General features: G+C 40.1%; 1 protein-coding gene across 1 annotated transcript; it reads left to right on the plus strand.

The window, feature by feature from the left end:
• Positions 1–8606: 8606 nt before the first annotated feature.
• Positions 8607–13965, plus strand: LOC146478942 (adrenocorticotropic hormone receptor-like). Its single transcript, XM_085111263.1, has 3 exons — positions 8607–8930; positions 10326–10403; positions 12917–13965. The coding sequence occupies exon 3, from the start codon at positions 13018–13020 to the stop codon at positions 13957–13959; it is 942 nt and encodes a 313-aa protein (XP_084967389.1). The 5' UTR covers positions 8607–8930; positions 10326–10403; positions 12917–13017; the 3' UTR covers positions 13960–13965.
• The last annotated feature ends 346 nt before the right edge of the window (positions 13966–14311 follow it).

The raw sequence follows: 14311 nt of genomic DNA on the forward strand, positions 1-14311 counted from the left end.
TTTAAGGACGGTGCCTACTAATATCGAAGTATTTTTGTGCAGTTTATGAGTATGCGGGAAAAGCAGATCTTAGGAAGGCCTATTGGAATTCAAAACGAAAATAGGGGGTAGCCACGCATTTTTCAGAGATAATTAAGCAATAATATCTCTAAAAAGCGCCAAAATATGAAGCAATGTATGGGATTTTTTCCTAAATTGAAGCTTAATTATCTCTGAAAAATGCATGGTTACCCCCAATTTTCTTTCGAGATACCAAAAGCGTTTGCTAAGTTCTGCTTTCTCCGTGTAGTTTTAAACCGCGCAAAAATATTCCTGTATTAGCAGGCACCACCTACAGGAAACCCGAGTATCTCAAGATGCGCAAAACGTATGCGCAGTAACAATAGTAGGCACCGTCCTTAATTGGCTCCCTAAGCGGTCCGAATTTTCCTATACGGACCGCTAAGATGGACCGCTAGCGTCAAGTGTTTCGTGGTTACTGTTTCAGTTTTGACAACGCAAAGTAAAAACTGTTTCCAATTAACTTAATATAGTAGAAACTGTCGGTTTAAATCGTGATGTCGGAGTTTAACTCCAAGAGCACTGACGAAGGAACGAAAACAAGCTCTGAAAACAACAAACTCGACGAAAAAACCAAAGAAGATTCCGTTGACAAGGCTTCAGAGTACCGCGACTTCATTGAGCAACAGCAGGCCAGAAGCACTACAGAGAAAACCAAATCTGACCTTAAAATATGGGGAAAATTTTGCTACCAACGGAACGAGTTCAGGAATATTGAGGCAATACCCTGGGTGGAACTTAATATGCTGCTCTGCGCGTTTTTTAAAGATGTAAGAAAGAAAAATGGCGACGAATACGAACCTGGAACTCTGACATGCCTGCAACGAAGCATCCAGCGTTATCTTAATACCCACGGGTCACAATCCAATCTCATTCAAGGTGACGAATTCAAGCTATCCCGAGAAGTCCTCAGTGCAAAAAGAAAACAGCTTGTCGTGGAGAGAGGGAAAGGCAATCGTCCACAAGCAAGCCGAGAAGTCACCGCTGTTGAAGAAGACAAGCTCTTTGCCGAAGGAGAATTTGGCGAGCACAACCCGGTTGCTCTACAGCGCACAGTTTGGTGGCTCCTGGCTTTACATTTTGGCTTTAGAGCAAGAGATGAAAGTAGAAGGCTTCAGTGGGGCGACGTCAGCCTTGAAACTGACCCGGACACAGGCAATGAAATGCTGGTCTGGAAAGCTGAGAGAGGCTCGAAGACGCGCCAGGGGCAGGACAAAGCAAGCGGTCACCGAGCATTTTATCCTACTGCTCAAGCTACTGATAACGAGCGATGTCCAGTCAAGTACTATAAGCTGTTCAGAAGTCACAGGCCCATCGAGATGAATCAGCCAGAGGCACCATTCTACTTGGCCGTAAAACATCAAAGAAAGGCTACTGATGCAGTGTGGTACAAGAAAAGTCCGCTTGGCAAGAATGAAATCGGGAAGCTACTCACCAAAGCTGCCCAAAATGCTGGTTTGCAAGGACGCGTTACCAATCACTCGGTTCGAAAGACCTGCATTTCACGATTGCTGGATTCAGATGTTCCTGAAAATTACGTGGCCCAACTGAGTGGACATCGAAATCTGAAAAGCTTGGATTCTTACAAATCGGCTTCCATTCAGCATCAACGAAGAATGTCGTTAGCCCTCAGTCGCTCATCAACAACCACAAGCGAGCTCCAAGTAGTTGGCAATACACAGGCAACAACTACAGTGGAAAGTATTAGTATGACGACCACAAAAGAAGCCGGATCGGCTATTTTTCAAGGAGCAAATTTCCAAAACTGCTCGTTTAACATCCAGATTACGAATCATGATCAGCCACCGCTTCGCAAGCGCCGAGCCATTTTAAGTGACGATGAAGACGATTGAAATGCAATTTTGACTACAAAAGCTTCAATTTCATCTATTTTCATTCATTCCATAGTAAGTCTTTCTCAAAGTTGACACTTTTAAACATTCAACACGTTTAAGAAATGCATTTTCTTCGGAATCTCAAATGAGCTAAATTTTCATTTTTCGAACTTTTTCACTTCGATTGACGAGACATGTTAAACTTTCGTGTCAAACCTTGACCAATAAAAAGTCGCCTTTTCGTGCGCGAGCCAATCAGAATTATTCCACGTGGTTTTTGTTTGTGAGTACGCGTCAGCATTGAGAAGGCTTTCTTGCACTTTTTCTCGCACAACTTGATCATAAACAAGTTTCACGCGGACTAGAAAGCAACAAGCGTGAAAGCCTATATAATAAAAACCTTATTGAACTAGCTTGTTCAGTCCGTATTGGGAAAATATTGGTCTCGTCCTTTTTTTGCAAGTTTATGGACCTCGCCTTCGGCTCGGTCCATAAACTTGCAAAAAAAGGAACTCGACCAATATTTTCCCAATACGGACCTCACGCTAGTTCAATAACATATATATATTGTTTACTGTTCATCTGATGTATGACCCTTTCCATCCTGACTTTCGGGTCTTCACCAAGCAGGATGCATAGACGAAATGACAGTTAAAGGATTTAACCTAACACCAAATCCGCCTCGAATCCCAGTGTTTTATACCCTCACAAAATTCACAAACCGACATTAGTCGGAAGACCTATCATATCTGGGTGTGATGGCCCAACAGAACGCCTATCATCATTCGTAGACAAACTACTTCAGCCAATAGCACAAATGCAGGACTCGTATCTTAAAGATACGACACACTTCATAAGGTTTATTGAAAGCACTAGGGTGCCTAAAAACGCTTTTCTAGTCTCAATGGATGCCACTGGCTAGCCTTTACACGAATATCCCACAGGAGGAAGGAATCACTATAGTATGCAATGCATACGAGAACTTTAATGCCAATAACCCTCCTATATAGCTACAAATTTCCTCAGAGAAATGCTCAGCCTTATACTGAAGGAGAACTCCTTCCAAATTATCGGGAAAGACTATCACTACTATCTCCAAACACACGGAACTGCCATGGGCACTAAAATGGCAGTAGCTTTTGCCAACATCTTTATGGCATCTATAGGGAAGGAGATCTTAAGGTAGAGCGTAAACAAACCACTAACGTGGAAAAGGTTCATTGACGATGTATTTTGCTTGTGGGATACAAACAAAGAAGAAATAGAACATTTCATTGAGCAAGCAAATTCGTACCACCCTACCATAAAGTTTACCGCTGAAGTGTCACAATTAGAAACAACATTCTTGGATACAACAGTCTATAAGGGAGAGAGATTTGAGAAAGAATCGATTCTCGGCGTGCGCACACATTACAAACCTACTGAAACATTTCAGTACACAAACTACAACAGTTGCCACCCATCAGGCGTCAAAAAGGAGAAGCCCTTAGGTTTCTGAGAACAAATTCTTCTAAAGTAGTGTTTGAGGAAAATATTAAAAGCTTTAAAACACGCCTGGCATCGAGAGGTTATCCTAGTAACCTGGAGGACAAAATCCTTTCCGAAGTTAACTTCACAGAAATTAAGAAAGAACGCTCTTACAGAAAAACAGAAAGCTCACAAGAAAATTCTACCCTTCGTGACACAATTTCAACAATCACTGCCATGTTTGAAAAATATTCTAATGGACAAATGGCATTTAATACAAAATCAGCCGCTACTAAGAGAGATATACAAGGAACCTCCTTTGATCTCTTATAGAAAAGGGAAGTCGCTTAAAGACATGCTTGTTAAAGCAAAACTATATAAAGGCTTTTATCAACTCAATGGGCACACAGCAGGAGTCGTGCAGGTCTGTCAACCCCGTTTAAACAAGTTTAATATTTAATCTACTTTTAAATAGTAGGAGATAATATAACTGGCTGCTTGGGTTTAAAAAATTGATCGGAATTGCTGACTTTTTTATTTGCGTATTTGATTTAGCATTAAAAATAGAATTTTTACATATCAAGGTTGTAGACTAGAGTGGAGCCCGGAGCCCTAAAGCAGATGATGTGGATCCCTAGAGCCCCGAAATTTTCGCCTTGGAGCCCTGGTGCCCTCCATTTTTAAGGCCGGAGCCCTGGAGCCCTAAACCCCTTTGGGACCCTGACCTGTCACCTAAGTTACAAAAGAAGTTCTCGTGCCTTCAACTTACAAAACCGACAGTACAAATGACCGCGTTACTTAAAACACGCTTACAGTTCTTTTATTGCGCATACGCGGCACATCCATATTCGAATCCAAGCATTAGGGTGCAGAGGAGTCAAATTTGATGTAAATTCCGGCTAAAATCCCTGGAAAATTGCGGTGCAAACCGATTTTGTCGATTAAAAAACAAGAACGTGATCGAACATAGCGTCTTGGGATCTTTTTACAGTGTAGGCGTCTGTTGAAAGATTATCCCCAAGACACAAGCCGCATGCATCAATGACTGTGGGCGCATCACAGTAGCTTACGGTGGGTTTACGGTAGAAATAGAGACATTTTTCGCTTTCAACGCAGTTAATTTTCGTTCTGAAAACGACGCATCACATGGACCATTGCTGTAGCACACGCTGAAGTAAGTCCGGCTTTTTAAGTATGAAGCAGGAGTTTAGATTCATAATTTCAATCAAAACCTGAGTTGTCGGCTTTAACAAGTGATTACGCCTTGCCATGTCATTGATGTCAACGACATGACAATAATGCTAATTTCAGTCAATCAACCCAGATTTCAATGCCCTCGCTTAATAAGCCAAACCAATTTTTATATGCTGTGTAAGAGGAGTTCTTTGCACACTTTACATCCGTAAAATTAACCCGATTGGAGAGTGCCCACATATTGAAAATTCAGCTTGTAATTATAAGGTCAAACTCGCTTCACCAAGGCTGTTGTTAGATCTATATCAAAGAATGCGTTTTCTCACCTTAAGTAAATATCATCTAGAACCGAAAAACAAACTGATATTTAGTGCCAAACAATCCTTCCTTTAAGTTCAGTTTCTAAATTCCGATGATATAGCCTCAACGATTATCACGAGAACGTTTTTCCGAATGCTAATTTTTGCTAATTAATCCGAACATTCTTTGGCCAGCGAGAGCGCGAAATCGATTTTCTCAAATATTTCTAAAATTAAATTTGGCCGTATTTTTAAAAATAAACCCCGAACCTTCCAAAACTCACTAATACCTCGCTACAAACTCCAAATGAAGATAGATAAAATTTTAAGAAAGGCCGCGCTTTGATCGATATTTTTGTGCATTTTTTCTTAAAATATTAATCCACTTCTCTTGCTGCATGGAAAGGTGTGGGAGGAATTCGGCTGGAAAACTCGGTTTACTCTTGTAGGAAAACGCTTGAAAAAGGAATAACACACATTTATTCCAAGTGGAAACAGGCAGAGAAATTGATCTTTTGACTAAAAAGTCAATTGTTTTTCTCCCTGCGTTTCTATGTTCATTTTAAGATTATATATTGGTGAACGGGTTTATGGGACTATTTCATAATACTCAAGTTATACTCTATTGCTTAAATTTTAAGGGTCCAAAAGATGTAAACATCATTTCCTTATGTATCCTCGCGGCTTAGATCAATGAGTGTTCCACGGATACAACGAGTTTGGTTGCGAGGACAGCCTTATTACCTCGTGAGCTTTTAAGCCAAAACAGAAAACAACCTTATACCTATTTCGTTTGGAAGTCGGTATCGAACGCCTTCAGCTCGGCTTTCCGATCACGAACGGTTTAGCAATTCGGGGCCTCTGCTCTTGTCACTCACAAGTATCCTTTCTTAAGCGAGGTTGTTATCACCTCTACAAATTCGATTCAAGATCAATGACATACCCTTTAGAAGGAATCCTTGCATTGACCACTGATTATTACATTCGCGACAAGAGCGGTAGTGTCTCAACCTTTTGCGAATCCGTCGGTGTAAAAAGTAGTCTTTGATTTAAATGGTTCAGTCGTATTGAGCGAAACCTGTTGTAAAGAAGTTATTACTTCCTTTGGGAGGTGTTTTCAGCTGAGAAATTGGAAAATGATATAGCTGATCTTTAATGAAGGTTTGTTTTAGGCTCGTGCTCGCTCGCACCTTGAAGCCATAACAATTAGCTTTAGTTAGCGAACCTCATTAAAATCTAACTTCACTCGCACACTTTAACACCTCTAAGTCCGCGTTGCCAACTAATAAAATAAAAATAAGTTTTATTCATCCATCTTAAAATATACTGATGGATTAACATAATTGGATCTAAAGTTAAAATTACACAATCATATTAAACTGAAAGGAGCCTTGCTGCCCACGCCATAAAGGAGTTCGCATGTGTTTTGGTTCTTGACCTTGGTATTGCTACTGGTCCTGGTGTTGATCTCAGGTTAGTGTAGCTGATATTTGGCTTTTTAGTGAAAATTTGATTTTGGTGGTTTTTATTATTTACAATTATTTCCAATTCACGCTTTGTCGCTACTTTTCGTCTTTCCTCCAACGTCGGGAGGGATGTTCTCGGTATCCCAATGATGTCCAAACACCTGTTTTGTGTGGACTCCAACTCATCTGAGAGGTATTTCGGCAGACCGCCCGAAACTGGGGATGTATATTCGAGGAGTTGACGTATCTTAGTTCAATATACTGTGATGCCGATCTCTGTGGGTAGATTTGCTTTCCTGCACTTGATTCGCGCAAGTAATGCAGTCTGTTCATGGCTTTCTTTACTGTCTGTTCAATATGATAGTTCCAACACAGGTTATCTTGTTGCCATACCCCCAGTAAATTAAACTTTGATACCCTTTCCAATAAAGGACCGGAGATATAACAGATCCTTGACTGGTTATCCTTGAGCACCGTGTCCAAGAATTGAGTTAGGTAGATAACCTTATCACGGTTTTCGACGCCATTTTGACGAGTAGGCAAACAGGCTTGAAATAACGGTGTTTGTATGGAAATCCGATATCAAATAATTCTCATAAAACATCGCTTTTGAAAAATTCATGAATTGGAAACTTTTGTCACTAGGAAAAGGATTTTAAGAAAAAAGATTGGAGCGTGTAGCTGTGCCAGAAAGCTGAGTCCAGTCGTGCATTTGTTTGTATAGCGAACCAGCCGTGAACTGCTACTAAAAAAAAATAGTTCGCGGGAAAAAAAATGCAGCGAAATGTATGTATAGTTCAAAACACGACTGAACACTTTCTTGCACTGCTGCATCCGTCCAATTTTGGTCTTAAAATCCTTTTCCTAGTGCCAAAAGTTTCCAATTCAAGAATTTTTCAGAAGCGATGTTTTGCGAAAATCATTTGACATCGGATTTCCATACAAACACTGTTATTCCAAGCCTACTCGACAAAATGGCGTCGGAAACCATGATAAGGCCTATTAACCATCTCCCTTCCCTCTACGGCATATCTTCCAGGCGAGTAGTACACCGGCTGCAAAGATACAACTGAAAGGCTGAGGAATTCTCTTAGGAAATAACGTCAGAGAACCTCCTTCCCTTCATTTTCGAGATCTAATAAACGTTTCGATTTTAGATCGCTATTTCAAGCTACAACTCCCCCGCCTTGACGATTTTCCCGGTCTTTCCGGTGTATGTTGTATTTTTTCTTCAAGGTGATAGCAGATGTTGGTATATCTCTAGACAGCCAGGATTCGGTTAAATACAACTGGTGTGTTGCGGATTTCTTCGATATTGTTGCTTAAATGGCATGCATTTGAAAGTAGAATAGACGGTGGTGCGTGGAGCGTACCTGTGCGGCATTTGTGGGTGAAATCCTCACACAGTTTTAATTGCTTTTCGCTGATTCGATTATTTCTAGGTTGCGGCGATAATAATCGTGTACTTCGTTCTTGTACTAATCTGTCAGTTCGGTTACCCCTTGTGAGCCTCAGTAGACCAAGAGATTTCAAAGTTTAGGAGGTGTTGGAGTCTGGGGCCTGCAAAAACGCTTCAGAGATCGTAGCATGACGCTCGTCTAGGTTAGCCTTGAAGTGGTCGCAATGTGGTTGGGAATATTTGATAAAAGCTGTCGGTAGCGACGTTTAAAAGCGGACTGAACAGATGATACCAGGTAGAACTTGATGGGCTTTTTGCAGGTTCGGCTATTTAAACCGGGCTAAGACCAGAAAGAACTGCATAAAGAATTTAAAAATGACCAAGAGCTAAAATCTACAGTTCAATCATTGGGGCGCGCTTACTGCATTCAATCGTTTTCAGTTGAATTTTTACTCTTCTTTTCAGCCTTAAACTAAAATCCGTTTCGACAGACTCTTAGTAAAGTCTGGTTACTTTTAAACTAGCGACCTGGATTTCGGTGTTGGAAGTCAACCTTTCAGATATCTTATGTTTTCCAAGTGTTTGCACGAACTAAGACACCTTAGCTAATTTCACATTATTTTCGCTTTTCCGGCTCAATTAGCAGCTGAAGACACCTAGTTTTCGAATAACAATAATGCTATCTCTTATTTATCTTTTTCTTTCTTTCTTTCTTTCTTTTTCTTGGAGGGGGTTTAGGGGGAGGGAGGATTTGAGAATACGACGCGATTTTAAGTTTTTTCCCTATTTTTCTCAGTTCTTATCCCAATAAAACGCAAAATTTATTTTCCCTCTAAATCTCCCTAATCCGCTATCGGTTCCCGTTTTTTTTTTTTAGATACTCATCCCCAGACCCCTCCATCGTTTTGTATATGTTAGCGGTTGCCAAGAAAACTAATGAGGTGATAATGACCTGCTGTTAGACCTATTTTTGTTGTAATCGCTGAAGCGTACTCGGAAATCTCCCAACTAACAAAAGCGCCTATCACTTTTTTGAGGAACTTGCTTAAAGAAGAGAACAAAAGCGATAAAAAATCACACGTCTTCCCGCTTTTCAGAATCAGCATTTGTGAATTAGTCATTCATTGCTTCAGCTGGTCGTCATCACGTATTATTGGAAAGGAAAGAACTACGATATACATCTACAACTCAGAATTCAAGATAGCAGAAGGTGAGTATCCATACAATAATGGGAAGAAGCGTCAGAATTGCTTTTATATGTCATAGCCGTCGTTGGTTTGCCAATTTTAGGGACCTTCAGATCAGGAACCGACTACGAGATTGAGTACGAGTACGACTTTCAAATTTCATATCAGTCACGTCCACAGAACTCTCGCCCCTTCCCGTTCTTTACCAGCATATAAGGATACCCAAGAAACAAGATTTGTGTGGCAAGCGGTTGTCTAAGCCTGCACGCAAACTAGATTTGAAAAGTCGTACTCGTAGTCGAATCTGAACATCCCTAATATAGAAACGAGACCACTTGCAAACAAATGTTGTAGTTCCTCCTTGAAGCTCCGCAATACTGAAATGTTTCTTCGGCAATAGGAACGCGCAAACGGTTTGCGAAGTATATAACTTTTTCACAATAAATTTCCTCCTACATACACTAGTACAGTAAAATCGATGGAGCAACTAAATTTGATATCATTTCAGAACGTGGACTAGTTTTGAAGAAAGAGCAGCGCTGTAGCCCCAACATACAGTACTTGATCATAACTACAATCTAAGCCTCAATCTACTACTGTCGAGCTGCAAGTAAAGTTTCTTTTGCATTGTCTATACACCTTCGGATTCTAAAAGCGCGTTGTAAAAGCTACGCTATTGCACAGAGGTAAACGATGCCAAATGAAAAGGAGGGTTTAATCAGGGACACCGAACCTTTCCCGGTGTATATCCGTTTGGATAGCCTTAAATACCCCAGAAATTCGGATTTAGTCGCAAAGAAAATCTTACAGTTTTCCTTGGCATTATGCCAGCTCACAATTTCGTAACACAGCAAAACTAATTCCTTTCGTTTTGGTGGGGGAAAATATGTCGAAAACAGTCAGCTAGCATTTTTGTAAAACAAACAACTGCTGGTACGTTTATTCGGGCAAAAAAAAAAAAAAAAAAACCAAAACAAAACAAAACATTCCCTCTCCTAAACTTTCTGCAGCTGAAATTTTCAGCTTGAACAAATATCTGTATTAGCTTACACAAATATGTCTTTCAAAGGGCACAAGGCGACGGCGTGGGAGCACAGAAGACAACACGATTTTAAATATTTTCTTAATTTTCATCTGACTGCAATAACAAATGTTCCCAATTCCGTAAAATGTTTCATGATCATTTCATGCTGAAAAGGAGGTTGTTTGCCATATCACCTGCTGTCAGATCCATTTTCGTTTTTGTTGCTGAAGCTTCAAACTCAAGGAACCCGTAGCAAATGAAAGCGCCTATTATTTTTTTTCAAGGACCGTGCTTAAATGACGGAGAAAACAAAAGCGATGAAAATTAGACGCGTTGGTGTGTTTTACAATAAGGTAAACTGGTGTCTGATGTATTAATAATTCATTTGTTTCAGCGGGTGGTTATTACGTTTACTTGTCTTTGGTCGAAAAGGAGGTTATTCAGGAAAGCTCAGATCTCAAGACATCAGAAGGTTAGCATTCATACAATAATGGCAAGAATAATCAGAATTGCATTTATATATTAAAATCATTTATTTTTGAATTGTGACCATTTTAAAACCAATATTGCAATTTGGTAAAATCTCAATTATTAATTATTTTTATTTAATCCCTGGTGCTAATATATTTTTACTTTCTAGACAAGTTTTATTTCTGTGCATAAAAGTTTGTATTAAAATCTGACGGGGAGAAGCAGTTCAGTTCGCCATTAATTTGATAAAGGAACTCATTTCGTTGAGACTTTTATTTGCAGTCATTGCGTTGGCGATGAGGCATTTGAAACGAGAAATCGTTTCTGTGGACACATTCATACGAGCTCCAGTGTTTCCTTGTTTAAGTTTCAGCTATAGACTGGGACTTTTGCCGTGCTACTCGCGTAATGCGAAATTCAGATTTTACCATGTCTCCATGTTGTAAACGACAATCGGCGCGGCTTGTGAAGTTATTTATAGTGTGTGCTTGATTAACATCCATGCTTGCACTTATTCAGGGTGGTCGTTAGGGTGTTGTACGTATGCAAGGCCTGCTTTCGGTTTCCAACTCGAATTCTAATTCCTTTGCAATTGGAAATCGGCCTTAATATTTGAATGCGTCGGCAGAGGAGGTAGAGTAGGGAGGAGAGGCCGGGGCAACTAACCGCAAATATTCTAACAAGGCCGCGTTGTGTCACAGTGGACGCTTCTAGGTGGTTAAAGGTGAATTCATAACAACCAAACGAAGAATCGAAAGAGAGCTTTTTAGATACTAGCGCTAAATAACTTTTAAAGAAAAAGAAGAGTTATTTAAATCGACTGACGAGAGTCACTTCAGCTATTACCGCCGGTTTGACAAAGTTGCAACTCATTAACTCTACCACTGCACCTTTTCTAGGTACATATTTGCTTTGTAAAGAAGGTTCTTCGTGTTTTTCATTCCTGCAAATTCAGTCGTTGAACAGATCGCTTTCCAAAATGCGTATTTTTTTAAAGTGGGTTAGATTCCTCTCTAATGGGTCAGATCGTGAAAATCTTTTGGAAGTTTTTTTTTGTTTATCGTTGAATACGCGTCTATTTTTATTTATCCATTTCTTAATTAACAATAAATTCAGAGCAAAAACAGCTTTGGATCTATCTGCTGTATGAAGATCTTTCAAGCTCCATTACTGATCCAAAAATCATAGACACTCGCCTCAAAATTGCTCTTAAAAGGCAGTAAAAGTTACTGGATCATAATAAAATTATCGAGTAAAAGAAATCATTGTTTTGTCTAAGTATACCTATGCAGGTCATCATATTGACTCTTGCATTTATGAATTCAGAATTCAGGTGTCAAAACTAAGAGAAACCTTGAAGAGCTGTTATGTTTTCAATTACCTGAGTGTTGTTTACGTTGAAGCGCGGAGAAGCCGCATATGCAACAGCCTCCCGATTTCGTCCGGCGGCACTGGGAGCTTTCTAACGTCGAAAGAGGCAAGTCTGATTGGCAGGCTTTGGCGCGCACTGCCACGCGGTTACGATACGAGTGACATTCAGGAAGCGGGAGTTTTCTTTTGCTGTGTCCAGTATTATATTAATCAAGGAATGGGCTTTTGTAAAGATATATATTCTTTCAGCAAAGGCGAAGGAGGGAAGCCTGATTTCCTTATATTCATCATTGCAGCTTTAATTTATAGCTCCAGTTGGTCGCCAGATCACGCTGTGGCTTCCCACTTCCAGTCTTCATAAATAGATGCTTTCGTGCTGGCATTGATTCTAAATTAACGTAGCTAGTGAGAGAAAGAACAACCTTTGTTTGTTTGCTTTCCCTTCCTAAATTGTACAATTTTGCACCAGTAACGTAATTCACACTTCATCTCTGTGTAGAATTCACCAGAAACCGGTTGGATTTATCAGTTTTCAGTGGGAACAAATTTCATTGCAAGTGTCCGCTTTATAAAGAATTCCGTCTATAGAAGTGACCATTTTACGCCACTTTTCAGGTGTCCGCCTAGGGTCAATACAGGGATTTATTTACAGAAAACGTAGGAACACCGTTTTGGGACTTTGCTTTCATTCTCTGTTGTTTGGCTTAAAAGAGCCCGAATGCGTGCATCACTTAAAATGAGAAAATTAAAAATCTAATGAGTATTGCGCAGCTTTTTTACTATTTGTTTACGGTATTGGTTTAGTTGGCTTTGTTTGAGTTGGACCGTTATTAACTCAAATAAAGTTGAAAACAAGGTGAATAGAAAGGCAGTCCAGAGTTTGAAGCAAATCCAGCTAAGTTTACTGATTTACATTTTAGTTGTTAATACATCAGTGACTGGTTGAGAAATTAGTTTTCCACAGTCTTAAGTTTATGATTATTTCTATCCAAACAAATACGTTCTCAGAGCGATATTAGCACGCAGCATGTAGCTACGAAGAATTCTTAATTAAACAAGGCAGGTGTGAATCATAATTTTACAATATACACGAATGCTAACTTGCTTACGCTGAAACTGCCTTGTTTTTTTTCCCCATTTTAGATTTTATCAGAAGAAGAAACTTGGCCAAAACAAACAATAGATCAAAGTTAAGGATTTGATAACAACTCCAGTGGTCTCGCTCTCGGCGCTGATTAGGACTGATGGCGCAAATGGAAAACAACTCTTTCTATTGTTCATTTTTTGTCGACAGTCCCTTGAGACGTGTTCGCATGTTACCCACCAACGTGGCGGTCCTGGTCTTGAACTGCGTATTTTGTTTAACAGCCACCGTGCAGAACTTGCCTGTAATCCTGGCCATAATACGAACTCCGTCTCTTCACACGCCTCCGAACGTTTTACTCTGCTCCTTAGCTGTCACTGATTTGGCAGTTGGTATCGTGGTCCATCCTATATTTGTGGCCTTTAAGGCCCGGCTTCTGCATGGCGACTTCATGTGCCCGTTGTTGCTTGTAAAAGAAGGGTTGGTTATATACACTGGTATTGTCTCCATGCTGAGCCTTCTTGCCATAAGCTTGGAACGTTTGATCGCTTTAAGCGTCCATTTGCGATACCGAGAGATCGTCACTATTCCTCGCGTGTTAGCAGTTGCCATAGCAACTTGGCTAACGTGGGGCCTTGTGGTGTGTGCGTGGCCCTTAGGATTAGACATATATATGTTATCTCTCGTTAGCGTTATAATAATAGTGGTAGTAGGCATAGCGTTGGCCCTAACCTGTGCAGTAATATTTCGCATTATACGTCGGCACCAGATGGTGATTCTAGATCAATGCAAGTTAAACGTGGATGCTAGAACGTTATCACGGAGAAGAAAATCAGCGGCTGTGGTATTACACGTTGTTGTTCTATTTTTTCTGTTTTACTCTCCGTGCGCCTACGCCACCATTCGTTTTAACGTTACAAAAGACTTTAATATTGATCAGAACATCTTATGGGAGATAACAGAAACTGTGGCTTTGATGAATGCTAGCGTGAACCCGTTATTGTACTACTGGAAAATGGGAAGCATTCGACAAGCTGTGAAAAATTTATTTTGCGCGAATCGAGCGTTGTTTGTGACAAGGGTAACAGAGTTTTCAATTTAACTTGATAGTCGAATTCCGCCGAAAACTGGGAATAAATCCATCTGAACATGTAGTTGTGACATCCAATGTATTAATCCCTTTATTTAGTTATAAGCTACTTGTAAACGTTTTCCCTGCTCTTTTTTCTGCAAATTCAGCGTCCGTAAGATGACAGTATTTCCGCTTACTGACGTAACCTAAAAACCTCAGTCAGCCGTAGTTTGTTTCCCTAGTTACACAAAGTTAACGAGTTATCCACCTAGTTCTTGGACAATAAGGTGCAAACATGAGCTAATCTTTCCATTTTTGCAAGCAAACCGTCTGGTCTACAGTTCTTCCACTGAAAAGATTTTTTTGTGAAAAGTTTTTACAG

This window comes from Pavona decussata, unplaced genomic scaffold (genome assembly GCF_977016875.1).
Source record: "Pavona decussata unplaced genomic scaffold, jaPavDecu1.1 SCAFFOLD_61, whole genome shotgun sequence".
NCBI classification, from domain to species: domain Eukaryota; kingdom Metazoa; phylum Cnidaria; class Anthozoa; order Scleractinia; family Agariciidae; genus Pavona; species Pavona decussata.

Excerpts from the sequence above, each read along its gene's own strand:
- LOC146478942 (XM_085111263.1), top strand. The coding sequence starts at position 13,018 with ATGGCGCAAATGGAAAACAACTCTTTCTATTGTTCATTTTTTGTCGAC.